The sequence below is a fragment of the Falco biarmicus genome, chromosome 7, assembly GCF_023638135.1.
Source record: "Falco biarmicus isolate bFalBia1 chromosome 7, bFalBia1.pri, whole genome shotgun sequence".
Lineage (NCBI taxonomy): Eukaryota > Metazoa > Chordata > Aves > Falconiformes > Falconidae > Falco > Falco biarmicus.
The window spans coordinates 32514231-32530375 of record NC_079294.1 but is presented as its reverse complement, the minus strand read 5'-3'; the positions used below and the strand labels follow the sequence as shown (position 1 = coordinate 32530375).

The following is a 16145-nucleotide window of genomic DNA, read 5'->3' as shown; positions in this document are numbered from 1 at the left end:
GAATGGAATGCTAAGGATTTGATTGTCTACCTCTAATAAAATGCATCACTGAGAATTAAATGATTGAGTAGTTTAATCTTGGAAAATAAGGAGGGCTAAATAAATTGGACAGTTCAAATAAAGGAAGTGATTGAACATTCAAGTTCAAATTTCAAGACTTTAAAAACAAACATAGAAAGTGTGTTTCAAATGAGAAACAAAGATCAGAAGTTGGTAGTTACAAACTTACTTCCTTTTCCTTTTTGTATGTGAGTGCATTTTTCTCTACCCTTTAAAATATTTAAAAGAATTTTAAAGGCTATCAAGTAACATCTAGATTATGACTTAATAAGATTTGTTATGTGGAACTGTTTTAAGACTTTGCCAAGGTTTAGGTTGGTCTGTCCATAATAGCAATCATTTTTAATTCCAAATCTAGTCTAACTGTTGATTATTAACACTGGTAATTAATGATACTTTTGCAAGTTATATTTACTGTTATTTTAAAGGTAGCAATAATTTTGTTTTGCAAAGATAAAATAATCTGTCAGAATTCTTTAACTGAAATTGTCACACCTAATATGCTTGGCCTTAAAAAAAATAAATAAAATCTGTATCTTGCTGTGGATTGGTTGTACGATATTAAGAAAGCTGAACTCCCTTTTGAAAATGCATAACATACATTGTCAAGCCAGATCTTGTAAGATTGTTTTGCTCCTTTTGCATGTTAACCTTTTCAATATTTTTATGTAAATGTATATCCAGAGGTTTATCAGAATGTTTTTTCTTGAAGGTCAGCAACTGTAACTTGTATCGCCTTGGAAAGAAGAAAGGACTGCCTAGTCGTATGGTGGTATCAATTTTTGATCCTCCGGTCAATTGGCTTCCTCCTGGTTACATAGTAAACCAGGACAAGAGCAACAATGATAAGTGGGAGAAAGATGAAATGGTAAGACTTTAATTCTGTTGAGGAATAATTATTTGTGTATCTGTATTCTCTCACCCATACATCCTCCTATGCCAAAGATATTTTGCTATGTTTTCTTAAAAAAAACAAACAAAAAAAACAAACCAACAAAGCAAATATGTATGTCTGTTTCCCTTCTAAAACTTCACTGTAACTTACTGAAAATGAGAGGAACACTGATCCTGAATAGAACCTGAAGTAAGGAAATTCACTGGACATCATCCAATAATGACTGAATATGTTAATGGAAAAGCAGAGGAAAAAACCTTTTCTTTTGCTGCTTGTAGTTAGCATGCTCTTAGGAGTTTTTCTGAAATTTCTCATGGAAAATTTAAACAGAATTATCATTACTGATTTTGCTGTGGTATGTATAGGCAGAACACTGCCTGATGTTAATAAATAATGAGTCCGCCTTTATAGAATATATGAAAAAGAGTTGGTATTTTTCATAGGGCTGAGGCAGAACAAAGATTAGGTCTGACTTGAGAAAATGTTCAGTATTGCTTGCTGTTGGCTACACCATGGATATGACTGAGAGCTGCATCTCATACAATGCTGGCTTAGATACCCACACTGTCTATCACCAAAAGTTTCAGAAGGACAAATCTTAATGAGGAATGATTCATACTATTTTCTGACTACTCTTTACAAACAATGAGTTTAGGAGTGTGTATATAAGAAATCTCACTGATCACAGCAATCAGTAACATAGCCTTTAAGTGTTTGAGACTGGTTTGCAGGGTAAAGGGGAGGAAGTTGGTGGTGGTTGTTTTTTACTTTTCCCCAGTTCTGAAGACCACACTCGGTTTGTAGAACCACCAGAGGGCACATGAGAGAACTGCTAGGTAGATGTACTGTGCAAATAAATGTTTATTGCAGAATAAAACAACCTGATTATTGTAGTTCTGTATTGTGCCAAGATTTCAGTTCAAAGATTTACTGCTATACCTTTCTAAAAATAAGATCGCACATTTGGGACAGGAACTAATCATTGGTTTTAAAAAGCTCTCAGTTCTCCATAACTTTTCAGTGGCCTCTTCCTCTTTGCTAGTCACTGTTTATTTTTAAATAAAACACAATTTTAGACCAAAATGCAGACAGTGATGCAATTAAGAAGTAGATTTTTTGTGCTATGTAGATATTTTGCTTTCTTATATGTAAATTTCATTTTCCGTCCATGGACTGATGGTCTATAACTGGGGCTAGAAATCTCATCATTATGACAAATCGTTACTATAAACAGCCTAGTCAAACGTTATTTTTTGTGTTACCAAGCTTTATTAAGGGTAAGGATCTTCCTTTGTTCATTTGATTAAATAGCTGTTTTCTAAAAAGCATGCAAAAAAAAGCATTTACATTTATTTTTAGCTTGTAAGTGGCCATAAGTTATTCAAAATCAATCAGGTATTCTTTAAGAAAAGGTCTTTTCTTCTGGGGTTCATTGTTGATTTATTTTGGAAATGCTATCTAATGATGAAAAAAATCAACTATCAGAATTGCTTCCTATCTCGCTTACCTACTGTTCATTCTCATCGCTTAGGATTGATTTTTTATTTATTTTTTTTTTTAAAATACAAGAAGCAATGTGCAGAAAACGTTAGGGTAGCTCATGTAGCCGTCCTGCTAACTAAAGCTAATTTTAAGAAACTTGTGAATAAAACTGTAGTAAAAATGAAATCTATCATTTACTAAATCTGTGAAAACAGACAGTGAAATCTGTTTTGAATCATCCATGTAGACATGCCTCATTCAGAGAGTGTATTTTTGTCTCAGTGACAGATAAGACAGGTGACGTGTAACAAGAAGGAAAGAAGCACTAGCTCTAGTTGGGAGTCATTAGTCTTATCTAGAGCATTATACTGCTACTAGTATACAAAATAACTATCTCAAATGAAATTTTCCTCTCTGGTCAAAGTAGCGGACATCCCTGCTGTGTGTTTGTGAGATGGGTAATTACAGTGGCAGAAAGTCTCAACTATGAATTTCTATAGCCACTTTTTTGTCCTCTTCTCTCATTACTAAACCTGACTAAGCCTGCTCCATCCTGATGAGGAACATCGTGATCTGTTTGATCCCTAGATGGTTTCAAGTGCTGCCTAGTGCACCTTACAGCTGCCACCCATCCACACATCTGGAGAGCTGTGCATTTGGCCTAAAGGGAGAGGTCCCCAGTGGTAGCATCTGGGTCACAGACTTGCAGGATTAAGTGACAGAGACCTACAGTGTGACATACGTAGATTGAGGGCAGATAAAGGCTGTTTCACTTGATGCAAAATGGTGTTGGCTTTCAGGACCCAATCCAGAAAACCACTTTGATTCTGATCTTACTCCTATCAAAACCAGTGGCAGAATTCCCACTGACATCAGTGGTGCTGGGTTGTGCCTGTGAGTAGTCCTTTCGATATTAGGAAGGTGACATATTTAGCTAATAAGTTTACAGTGCTTTCCTGGATCAGGACGATGGCAAATTGTACGGCGTTGTATAGCTTGTATTGTACAGCAAAAACTGGCCGATATATAACCTGTAATAAGCAGCAAGTTCACTTACTGAATCCCCAACACATGCAGTCAAGACTGTTACCCGCACAAGCATTAGATTCTTGCCAGCTAACTGGTATTAGACTCTCATTTTTTATGTGAAATATAAAAATCACTTACAGTGATTCCCTAAACTTACTTTCTTCTAGTTTGCCATGTAGACTGAATTAATTCGCAGCTGTGTTTGAGGGTGTGGATAAATGTATTTTGCTGCTTCAAGTGATGATTGTTGAAGAAGGGTAGAGAAGTTATTGTAGTAGTTTCATTGAAAATGTTTTCCATTTGTGTCCCAAAACTGAGATGATTGTGATAGTGACTATAGCGAACCTGCAAACCCCTTAGTATTTGCCATCAAAGGATGTAGAAAGAATCTTCGAAATTACATTGATTCAACATTTTACTTAGCAGCTAGAGAGAATGATGCACCCAAAATTGTTTCTTGTAATTCTCTACTTGTTAATGTAGAACTTTCTTTTGTTTGCTTTGATGTGCAAGTGTATAACGTTTGGTGAATTTAATGTGCATCACATTCAAGTATAAGCACTGGCTCCTGTGAAATGCAGCACGTGTTTGTTATTTGTAGACCGTGCACTGTTATAGGTTAGTAATTAAGGGTTTGTTTTTCAAGACAATTGTTCTAGTCTTTAGAATGCTAGTGTTAATTGAGGTTGCATTGTGCATCTGATCAGACGATGAAATTGGGAACATTAAAAACCAGTCTTATTTTAGAAGACACTACTGAAATCCTAGTCTTCTGACAGTTCTGGAATAAAAGTTTCTCACTTCCCTCTTCAGTAGCATATTTTTTGTGTTCTTTCATAGACAAAGGAGAACTTGTTGGCTAATGGTAAACTTGATGATTATGATGATGATGAAGAGGATGAAGACCTAATGTGGAGGTTACCCAAGGAAGAAACAGACTTTGAAGATGATTTTCTGGAGTATGATCAGGAGCATATCAAATTCATTGATAATATGTTAATGGGATCAGGGGCTTTTGTGAAGAAAATTTCACTGTCACACTTTTCAACCACTGATTCAAACTATGAATGGAAAGCACCCAAAAAGTCATCCCTGGGTAATGTTCAGTTTTCATCAGATTTTGATGATTTTGACTATAGCTCTTGGGATGCTATGTGCTATCTGGATCCTAGCAAGGCTGTTGAAGAGGATGATTTTGTAGTGGGCTTCTGGAATCCCTCAGAAGAAAACTGTGGTGTTGATGCAGGAAAACAGTCTATCTCGTATGACTTGCATACAGAGCAGTGTATTGCTGACAAAAGCATTGCAGACTGTGTGGAAGCCCTGTTGGGCTGCTATCTGACCAGCTGTGGTGAAAGAGCTGCTCAGCTTTTCCTGTGTTCATTGGGGCTGAAGGTGCTCCCTGTAATTAAAAAGAATGATTGGGAAGGCACTTTGTGTGCTACCAGAGAGAATTGTAACAGTGAGCAGAAAAATCTTTCACCAAACTCTGTTTCTGCTTCTGTAGCTAATTCAGAGCCTTCTCTGTATAAAGACCTGGAGTATGGCTGTTTGAAGATTCCACCGAGGTGTATGTTTGATCACCCAGATGCTGAAAAAACCTTAAATCACCTTATTTCTGGTTTTGAAAACTTTGAGAAGAAAATTAACTACACTTTTAAGAACAAGGCTTATCTTCTTCAGGCATTTACTCATGCCTCGTACCATTATAATACCATTACTGGTAAGTTGTCTTAAACAAATTAGTGTTTTCCTGTATTGTAAATGCAAGCTGAGCAGTTTGTGTTCTAATGTATAGTCTTTCTTAGACGTACATTACTTTAAGAAGTCAATAATCTCTGTATACAAAATCTTAGAAAATAATATCTTACCCCTCATTTAGAGGGAGATACTTGTTGAAGCTGTAGCTCAATGATTATTTGTATTTTGACATGATACAGATAGATTTACTGAAGCCTAACCAAATTTTGGGAAAGGGCAATGTTTTTCGTCTCTGATGCTGTATCACTAGTTATATATGACTGATAGTAGATGCTCATTTAGCTGAAACAAGTTCTTGTAGAATTGTGGAAAATTGCAGTGTACTTCTAGAAGTAGTATCATGTTATTTAGCAAATTTGTGCCATAATTTAGTTCCAAGAATATTACCCTTTGTACTTCTGAAGAGTAAAAGTAGACTACACAATTGTTATTAGCTGAATAGTCTATAGGGTAGCAAAATACAGAGACTTCTCTTTGTAGCTGTGAATTGAAAGGCTTAATTTAAGTCTAGGCGTGTTATCGAGTAAATATTTAAAGTCATGAGTTGGAAGCAGTTGACTAAATCAGACTAAATATTAATTTCAGGTGTTAACTGCTTAATGTTTCTGTACATGATCTCATAAAAGATTTTACGGCAGTACAAATTTGTATTTCTGTAATCTTACTGAATTACTTTTGCTTATACTAATTAATTTAGAATTCATTCATTCTAAAACTTTAAATATTTTCTATGATAACATGCAATTAAAACAAACCATGGTAAAATTCCAACCCTGTTTGAAGTGAATGGCAAATTCCTGTGCAGTCAGCAGTCAATTTTTCTCCATACTGGGGGAATTGGTTCCTTATTCCAAGAAGTAAGCAAGCTTTGCTTTAATTAAAGAAATAAGTAATTTTGAAATGTTAGTACATAGAGATATAGTCCCAACAAAACACTGAAATGTTCCTTTGATTTTTTCATTTGAGGTAATATTACCCACATAATATATTTAGTTTTTACGATATTTCCCAAAACATATAGAAAGGGAGGTAATTCCTTTTTATAGATACACTAATAAACAGAAACCTTGAGTCACAGTGTCTAGATGAAATTACATTTTTGGTAGCAGAAATCTGATTCCGTTTCTGTTTACCTAGACAGAAAACTGTGAATTGCTCTCACTTTTTCTCTTAAGCGGTAGCTAGCAGTTGAGATCTGGCAGCATCTTGGGTTCAGCTGCTATAAAAGCAACTTAGTACTAGCTTTCACTCGCATGTTATTTCTGTAGTAATTTTGCCTGCCTTCTTTCTTTACCCACCTATCCCCGTTTGCTTTCAAGACGGTTTTTTGCTTTCGTTTATATTCTAAAAATAGACCTCCATAGCTCTGCATTCCCACGCCCTCTGTCAATTTTCCAAACAGGAAAGGCTTGGCAATTTTAGTTTCCAGTTTAAAAGATCCATTCTGAATGGGAATCTTTGGTCAATGCTTTTTGAGAAATCTGTATGTGTGACAAATTAGATGAAAAATCTCAGATTGTATGTGTACCCCTGCTTTTTAATACAATGATTTCTTTATTGATTTTTTTTTTTGAGATTTGATACCATTTTCAGAGCAGCCTGCTGGTGAAATTTCTTGATTGTACTTTTTTGATGTTTCTCAGCACAATGTGGTGATCTTGAGCAAAAGCATTAATTGATTATAAACAGAAGTGTTTTGCTAGGCTGACAAATTAGCATTGGTTCAAAGGTGGCTATTATTAGATATAACTACTGTTTTTTCTGATTTTTTTTTAATATTTCAATAATGATCTGTTTAAACACAAAGATACCTTTAAAAAAAACCAACAGATTGTATTCTCTGAGCATTGGTTAGTTTGTGAAATTTATGGCAGTGTACCAAGCCTCTTACCCAGAAGGGCCTGGAAAGAATTTGTGTGTGAAACTTAACTGTGTTGTTGTACATTCTTTTATTTCCAACACTTTAAGATTGTTACCAGCGCTTAGAATTCCTGGGAGATGCAATTTTGGACTACCTCATAACCAAGCACCTTTACGAAGACCCACGGCAACACTCTCCAGGAGTTCTTACTGACCTACGATCTGCTCTAGTCAATAATACCATTTTTGCATCATTAGCTGTAAAGTATGACTACCACAAGTACTTCAAAGCTGTCTCTCCTGAACTGTTTCATGTTATTGATGACTTTGTGCAGTTTCAAATGGAAAAGAATGAAATGCAAGGGATGGATTCTGAGGTTAGTGGAAGTAGAAGAAATGTGTTCAGTATCTGATTTGAAGCATGTCACTGGATTTCTTAGCATGATGCACATTTTTGTAATGTTTTAGTTTTATGTACACAGCAGCCAAAGAAGCAGGCTCCCAGTGACAAAACGTGCAATATGCAAAGTAAAATACAGTCTTCATAAAGTGTAAAGTCAGTAAGAACATTCAGAAAATAATTAAATCGAAACCAGTTTGCCCCTCTAGGTTTTTCTGTGATGCTTTATTTCAGTCAGTGTTTTGCTTTTGTGTTGTTAGAACAGCATGGGATGGAAATTAGCTTGCTTTCTTCACTGACTGACTGGAAGCACAGCTATACCATAAAATTATGATGAAGGGTTACTAAGTCACATAGTGTTGACTCAGGATAGGCTCTCCATGCAGCATCATGAACAATACTACCTTGGCACAATGCTGGATTATTTAATGTAGGACAGACGGAGATTTCTACTGTTTTTCTTCAGACTATTTCTGTCTGTACTCGTGTGTTTGACATGCTCCTAAAGGCTTTATATCTGCTAGGGAAATACATGCATCTTTCAAATAAGCCATTTGAAACATAGTTTAACTGAAGACCTGCAAACACAGATCATATCTTTGCTATGCAGGGAAGCTAATGATAATATCTATTTGCTGGAGAAAGGACTAAAACTAATTCATTTAGATAAGCTGTTCTGAAGATACATGAGAGCAAGGGCCTTGTGAGTCATACTCTAATAGACTCCTGGGAGAGGTGGCCTTTCTTTAAAAGTGTTAGCTAATAGATATCCTTAATAGTTGATCTTCTGAAAAACTGTGATCAGTCTTTTAGAAAATACTCTGTCTGAGAATACTCCAGCACTAAATAAACATGTTATCTCTTAGTAATTTCTTCTTTCTGATACACAATTTAAAATCTTGGGAATCAAAATGTATCAGTTACACGTATGTGTTTACAGCCCTTGCGCTCTTGTTACAGAGTGAAATCCTTATGTTTTATGGGAAGATTCAGAAAACATTGATTTTACAAATTTATCACTGAGATTTAGATAATATAAATTATTTTATATCAAAAGATCAAACTCTGTTATCTGTCTTGTTCACAATATGAATGAAAAGGCTAAAAACTTACTTTAAGAGCTCATAGTAATGATTTTTAGCTTTGCTCTGTTTTTGCTAGTATGCAAAAAGATTGCCTAGAAACTTCCACCAAAGTTGTAACCAAATTGCGTGATAGCTGTTTCAAATAAAATTCTTGTTTCACTTTCCCTACGCCTGCTCCCTATCTTGGTCTGGCACTGAATTACTGAAACCCTTATTTCTTCAGAGTTAATGCAAGAGTCTTTGTTTCTGCAGTTCATGCCAGCTAGACTCATTTCCATGTGTGTTTCCATGTCATCTGCTTTTCTTTTTTTTAAAATCTCACTCCTGAAACATCTGTTGTCCCTTGCCTTATAGCTCTTGGTTTCTCTCTCCGTTATTTCAGTGTAACTCAAAAGTGCTTCAGTTTGTGCTTGGGATAAAATATGCTATTCAAAACAGTTGAATTTGGGTTTTAACATGAAAATCCCCATTTGGAGTGTGTACACATCAAGTCTGACTTCTTGTTTGATTTATTTTAGGTAGAAATATTGGGTGGGGCTAGTTTATGAAGTATTATGGTGACTCGTAAGAGGACTGAATTGGGTTTTAAACCCCAAATAGGGGCCAAATGGAGTGAGAGGGCAGATACTGAGGAAGAGACCAACAAACTTACTTCTCTTTAGGCAGAGGAGCAATGGTCAAAAAGTTTATTGTCAGGTTACTTTGTTTGGACTTAGGAGAATGTAATTATATGTATTTGAGGTATTTTTAGTAAAGGATTAGATTAACTCAAGACGTTTAAGACTTATACTGAAATTTCAGTTTTAATAGTAAGAATAGACTATTGTCTTAAATTAGTAGCATAGAAAAAACACTGCCTCCTACATTTGAAAAATACCCAGGTATGCCTGTTAGCTCAGTTTAATGTTGCTAGTTACCAGTTATTAATGGCTTATTCTACTAATGCTTGTTTCATGCTTGTCTTCTGGGATAAATGAGGTAAGGAAAGGTACATACAACTTCTGTCCAGAGATTGGACTTGAAGATTTTAAAGTCTCCTCCTAGGAGATGTTTGGTGTATGAACTCTTCCTTTCTTATGAGTACTTTCTGGCATTAAACTGATAGAGCAAAGTCTGTTTCTTATTGGAAAAAGCAGATTCATGGTGAAGTCCTACAGAATTATTACAGGAGGAATTCACAAAGCATATAAAGTCTCTGTACACAGTGGTGTTCAGGATTTTTTTTCACATTTGAAAAATGATATATCCAGCAACTTGGTTTCATTGGGGAACAAAAGAACAATTTCACTGTGGAAAGTTGTCAATGAAAAACTTAAAGGAAGCAGCTCAGGATAGGATGTAACAGAGCTTACATTTCTGAAGATCATTGTTTTATTTTAAAAGAGGCAATTGTTTCTCTCTTCTCTTCCCCTTCTCCCCTCTTCCCACCCTGCCTTGGCTTTTTTAATTGCAAACAGCTCAGAAGATCTGAAGAAGATGAAGAAAAAGAGGAAGACATTGAAGTACCAAAGGCCATGGGGGATATATTTGAGTCCCTTGCTGGTGCCATTTATATGGATAGTGGAATGTCTTTGGAAATGGTTTGGCAAGTGTACTATCCGATGATGAGGCCATTAATAGGTATTTTCAGCTTTCAGAAAATAATTAATAATTAAGTGCTATCTGCTGTGAAGAGAACAAACCTAAATATTGTATGTTTGTTTATTTTCCAAATAGAAAAATTTTCTGCTAATGTGCCCCGTTCCCCAGTGCGAGAGCTGCTGGAGATGGAGCCAGAGACAGCCAAATTTAGGTAAGAATGCACTTCCTTTGGTACACACTGCTATAGTGTTTTAAACTGATTCATAAGCTACTGAGGATTTTTATATATCACAAATTTACTTACAATTTCTTTTACACTAAGCAGCTATCATGATCATTGTGTTTGCTGATTTTTTTTTTCCTTGCATAACTTTCTGAGAAAAGATTTCTGTTTAACTATAGTGCTTTAACTTCTGTAGAAATGAGAAAGTAGATCTCTTATTTCACATTAACTTGCCTAGGCAGTAAGTAATTCTCGTGTATATTTTTGCAGCCCTGCAGAAAGAACTTACGATGGAAAGGTCCGAGTAACAGTGGAAGTTGTAGGAAAGGGAAAGTTTAAAGGTGTTGGCAGAAGCTACAGGATTGCCAAATCTGCAGCTGCAAGAAGAGCACTACGAAGCCTCAAAGCGAATCAACCTCAGGTCCCAAACAGCTGAGACTCCTCTTAATTTTAAGTAAAATGGGGGAAAAAAACACATACAGATAAAGCAAATTTAAAAAAAAATGTTGGTGTTGAGAGGAACAAATTGGAAGACAGCATTTAAAGTTTGTTTGATAACAGAATAGATAAAACATTTAACATGTATAAAATTTTGGAACTAATTGTAGTTATAGTTTTTTGCGCAAACACAATCTTGTCTTCTTTCCTCACTTCTGCTTTGTTTAATCACGAGAGTGCTTTAATGATGACATTTAGCAAGTGTTCAGAATAATTGTTGTCAGGTCTTTTTGGTTTACTTTTATTGTCAGTACAGCTTTGCTTAGTGTTAGAAGGCCAGGGAGCTTATGCCTAATGCAGTTGCTAGATTTATATATAGTAATCTTGAAGTTCTTCAATCTGTGCACTAGTGCCAGTCATAAAACAGTTGATAAACTGTACTGGATGATTGGGTATAAGAAAGAATAAGTGTGCCAGTATTCTCCTTTTTTTTTTTTTTTTTTTTTTTTTTTTTTCCTCTCTCCTCCTTTCTCTCAATGTCATCTTTTTACATTAAGATGACATTCCCAATCATTGTTGCACTTATTTGTTAGGGACAGATTTTAATTGAAATGGCTGGCATACTGGTAGAATGAAACTTCACTTCCCTTATGCCACACAGTCTTGCATAAAAAAAGGTTCTTGCCTTAAAAATAAATAAACCCTCATTAACAATCTTTAATTTCTGATCTTTTTTGGAACAAACTGTTTTACATTCCCTTCATTTTGTTATGCATTTTACAATGATACAGCTCTATATTTACAGTACAACTCATTACTATAGCTGTGACTTGTTACAGGATTATAATAGAAATTGTATTCATATATATGTAATTAGGTTATTTTTAACAATTCTGAGGAGGTGGTTAGTCTACAGTTTTTTTTATACCATAAACAGAATATGGTCTTTGGCTAAAGTTCCAACTTTACACAAACCTGCAAGCTAGATAGTTCCAATACTGGAAACAGTAATTAATAATTGCACAGTGCAAACTGTCACTCTAACAAAATAACCTTAGACATATCACACCTAAAATATGCTGCAGATTTTATAGTCAATTGGTTACGTATTTAACAAACAGAGCACCTTTACACTTAGAGATATTTCCACGTAAATTTCTTACTGTACTTTTCAGAGTTGCATGCATATTTCACCTACCAAAGTTGTGCTGTTAAATAACATGAAAGTTGATGTTTGAGATATAACTGCCGTACTTTTGATACATCTGTGATTTAGGTCCTTAATTTAGAGAAACTAGCTCATTGGTGTTTTGTTTTACTGGGGGTGGGGAAATCATACTTTTATTTTTTAGGCCTTGCCTATACTTCTTTAATTAGATTTTTGTAGGCACTCTTCACTTAAATACCTCAGTTCTTTTTTTTTTTTTCTTTTCTTTTCCTTCTTTTTTTGCATGCATTGTTTTTTTTCTGTTTTGGTGCTATGTTTATATATTATGCTTGAAATTTTAATTTTTTGCACTGTAACTATAATACCTCTTAATTTACCTTTTAAAAAAGCTGTGGGTCTTGTATTCCCACCAGTATCAGTAGAGGTTTGCTGCAATTTTGCCCTGTTAATTATGCTTGAAGTTTGAGAAAGCAGAGCAAGGTGTTTTAATGTTTTCCAGCACAATTGTTTGAACTTGATGCTGTGTCTTATGTATTAAATTACAAATAAATACTGTATTTCCTGCTTTTAAACCCTATTCCTTTCCTCACAAATGCACACTAAAATAAAACAAACTGTCAGCTCTTGCTTTCTTAACAAAATAATAAAAGAAATGCCTTAGTGACAAGGGATAGACATTAAGCTTTTCTGAAATACAGTTTTCAAAAGTTCATACATTTTCTATCTCAGTCATTTTTCATTCTGCAAAAAAGACTGTTCTTGTATTTGAAAGCAGCATTGTTATTGTAGTCAGACTGAAAATTAAAATACTAACTTATAAAAAATTCTAGCGTTTGTTTGGTACTTCAGTCATGAAAATATAACGGAGAAGTATAAGACCTGCAAGTCATGGTGTGTATAAAACAGGTGTAAATGAGATGGAACAGAAAAACATGCAGTCTAAATTTTCAAAGGTAAATTGCTTTGAGTTAGCTGTTTAAAAAAAAAAAAAGTTGGTGATTTCAGTTTTAGCTCTTTCTTCATGGTAGGAGTGGAGTTTGTTAGTGAAAATACATGATTACTAATGTTAATAATTCTGTGTTTCTGGCCAGACATCAATCAGCCAATAAAATCAGACCATCTAGGAAATCCTAACTAGTTTTAACTGCATTATGAAAAACTAAATTTTAAGCTAGCCTTTGAAAACCTAAAATTTCTTACTGATTGTTACAAGGTCATAGATTCTCAGGGGTTTCAGGTAATTGTTAGCAGTGAAGTGCTATGGAGTGTTTTGCTGCAAAGAAAATTAACTGAACTTGCTCTGTGTTTCAGAATAGTTTAATGATCACTTTGTTACTAGATAGAGCCTATGAATTGGAAATCTGAAATGTGTAGTGGCTGACTATAAAGTAGTTTCTGCTGCTGATGCGTTTTTAAATGCTTTTTAAATGCCGTAATTTTTTCCAGTGTGACCTCATTGAAATATTTTTTTTATCCTTTGAGATAGAAAATTCGTATTAGTTTCCATGTTATACATCTGTGTGTTTTACCCTACAGCTGATATAATTTTGATATTGGACAGTGTATGCTATTAAAGACCTAAATCTGATCATTTGAAGGTTGGGACAGAAATCACTTGACATGCTATAAGCACAAGTGTAAGCGGACTGTTGCAACCCATCTTCAAAAGCAACCACACAGGCTCATCATAAATAGTGTGGGGGTTAGTTGGCATGAACCTTGGTTTTTTTATCTTAAGTCCTGTTATACTGTACTTTAAACAGTCCTCCTAACTATGCTGCGTTTTTATTTTTATGGCTTTTTTTGCGCTGTTCTGTTCATGTAGCACAAATAAGCATTGCACTTGGTACCATGCTTTACCTCATTTCAAGGAAAAAAATGCTTAACAGAGAGGAAAAATGTGGTTTGGCCTTGCTGCTGTTCTGATTTACTGAATTTGAAAACGGTAATTATAATGCCTGCAATGTGTCATTTACTTGCACAACTTAAATAGGTCATTTGTAATGTCTGTGGCATTTTTACTGTATGTGGAAAAATACAACAAAGATGTGTAACAACTCTTGATTGTATTTTGAAGCTATTGTTTTTCTACTACATCATTTTACTGTTATGTGAAGTAATTAAAATTAGAATGACCTCTGGCACTCCAGTAATTATCTCTGAACAAACCAACGTATTGTACATATAATGTAGTTATTGCAAGAAGACAACCCCTAGTAATTTGGTCAACCTCAACTAAATCTCCGCTCAGTCTTAATATTGAGTACCCAGTAGCGACTTTGGAAATGTTTGTTCAGCTTGATGCTGTGAAAGTCTGTACAGAAAAAAAGCATACTATTTTTAAGTCTCATTACACAATAGGATGTTGTGACTGCAGAGTACAGAACTTGGACAAGAACCAGTTTCCGTGCTGGGGAGGAATATAGTAGTGGCCCAGGGATGAGGTGCCAGATCCTCAGCTCGTGCAAATTGGTGTGGTATCATTTTAATCACTGGAACTGCATTCGCTTACATACCTGAAGATCTTGTGCTTATATGTATGTGGCAGAGTTTGGGTTTTCCTCCTTGTAAGCAAATACAGAACCATAAACTGGAAAATGTGGGGTTTATGCATGGTTACTGCATATAACATAACTATGCTACATGCATTTATCTGTATAAAAAGTGAAATCTTTGTATCCCAGTCGCAGCAGCACACGTAATCAAAAAATGACGAATAGCATCATGGTCTGCTGTGATACTACACTTGCCTTTGACAGTATTCTGGGTTTGTATGTTTTGAGTGGGGTTCCTTACAAAATTCTTGTGGAAATCTCTGTATTTATTACATGAGTGAGGCAAAAGGGTTTTGATTTTTTGGTACTTACCGACATTGATCCTTTTTCAGTTCTCTAATTTTCAAGTAGTTAGTTAATTTCTTTCTTTCATATTAGGTTTAAAACTTAAAACACTACAGTTCATGACCATGAAATGTAATCTAAATATCAACTGAAACTCAAGCTGAATTATGTTAGCAGATACCTAGAGGTCATTGTAGTATACTCCACTAGCAGTTAAAATTAATTTCTGTCAAAGCTAGCTATGTTTCCTAAAAATAAATTTTATCCAATAAAGTTCTTTGGGTTTTTTTCCCTCTTTTATTTGAATGGCAACCACAGACTACTTTAATTGCTTTGTAGATGCACTCAGAATTTACTGCAGCAGCAAGTTGAAGAGAAAAATGTTTGTGAACAAGAATTGGAAATTGCAGGCATTTTTATTGTAAATAGTTTGACTGAAAAGATGGTTAAAATCAAGTAGAATGAATAACAAATATAATTTGATGGACAATAAAATATTTACCATCACATGCTGCAGCTGTCTTTAAGGGACATAAAATGTAATTCATTCATACTGTAATCATGCTGCAGAAGTTTGCAATCTGCACCTTATGGATCACAATTACCTTTAATAGTTTTTTGTAATAATTGTAGCTGAGTATATCTCCAATAAAGTTATGGTCTGTTCACCTTGTATTGTCTTTCTGCTTTTGTTTTTAGTTCCTCTTGTCTTTCCATAAATCTTCTAGAGTTTACAAAAAATTACTTTTCAGTCTCAGTCTAAATAAAAAAAATAATTTGTGAAAACATTATTTCTTGACCTTGTTTAAAGACAAGTCTGCTTGTCTCCTTCCTCTGATGAATGAACTGTCTTCATAGCTATGTGAAGACTCTTAAGGGACGCTCAGGTTAAAAATGATGGTGTACATGCTACAATTTGATCTCTGTATTGACCATTATACCTGCAAAATTTGTCAGAGCTGGGAGGCCCCAGAGCACAAGGGTTCAGTAAAACAAGTTTGCACAATTCAGCACATGGTTTAAGAATAGGATGTTTATTTTAGCTAAGTCTCAACATTATTAACATTGATTTTAATTATGTTTGCCAGTTGCTTTCTGCTAGTATTTCACTTACTCTGAATATTGAAAATATGCGTGTAGAGCATTCTGACTGGCACACCAATGTCATGCCTATGTTTTACAGTGATGAGGCAGGCATGCCAGTCATCAGGAGTGTTCTTTTCTGAAAACTTCCCAATGCAGCAGTTTCTTGACATCTGCAATGGGCAACTTCTGCTACACGTTGTGTTTTAGGTTACAGAGAAAAGCCTGCTGAACTGCTGA

At 34.9% G+C, this 16145-nt stretch overlaps 1 protein-coding gene across 5 annotated transcripts in view; it reads left to right on the top strand.

Annotated features, from left to right (window-relative positions):
* The window catches only part of DICER1 (dicer 1, ribonuclease III), a 66809-nt gene extending 51314 nt beyond the window's left edge, over positions 1-15495 (top strand). For all 5 annotated transcript variants that reach the window (XM_056345008.1, XM_056345007.1, XM_056345006.1 and 2 more), the window contains 6 exons: positions 773-928; positions 4307-5189; positions 7196-7464; positions 10030-10192; positions 10289-10364; positions 10647-15495. In XM_056345008.1, the coding sequence (XP_056200983.1) occupies positions 773-928; positions 4307-5189; positions 7196-7464; positions 10030-10192; positions 10289-10364; positions 10647-10812 (1713 nt within the window). In that variant the 3' untranslated portion in view covers positions 10813-15495. The remainder of the gene's footprint in view (positions 1-772; positions 929-4306; positions 5190-7195; positions 7465-10029; positions 10193-10288; positions 10365-10646) is intronic.
* Positions 15496-16145: the final 650 nt, after the last annotated feature.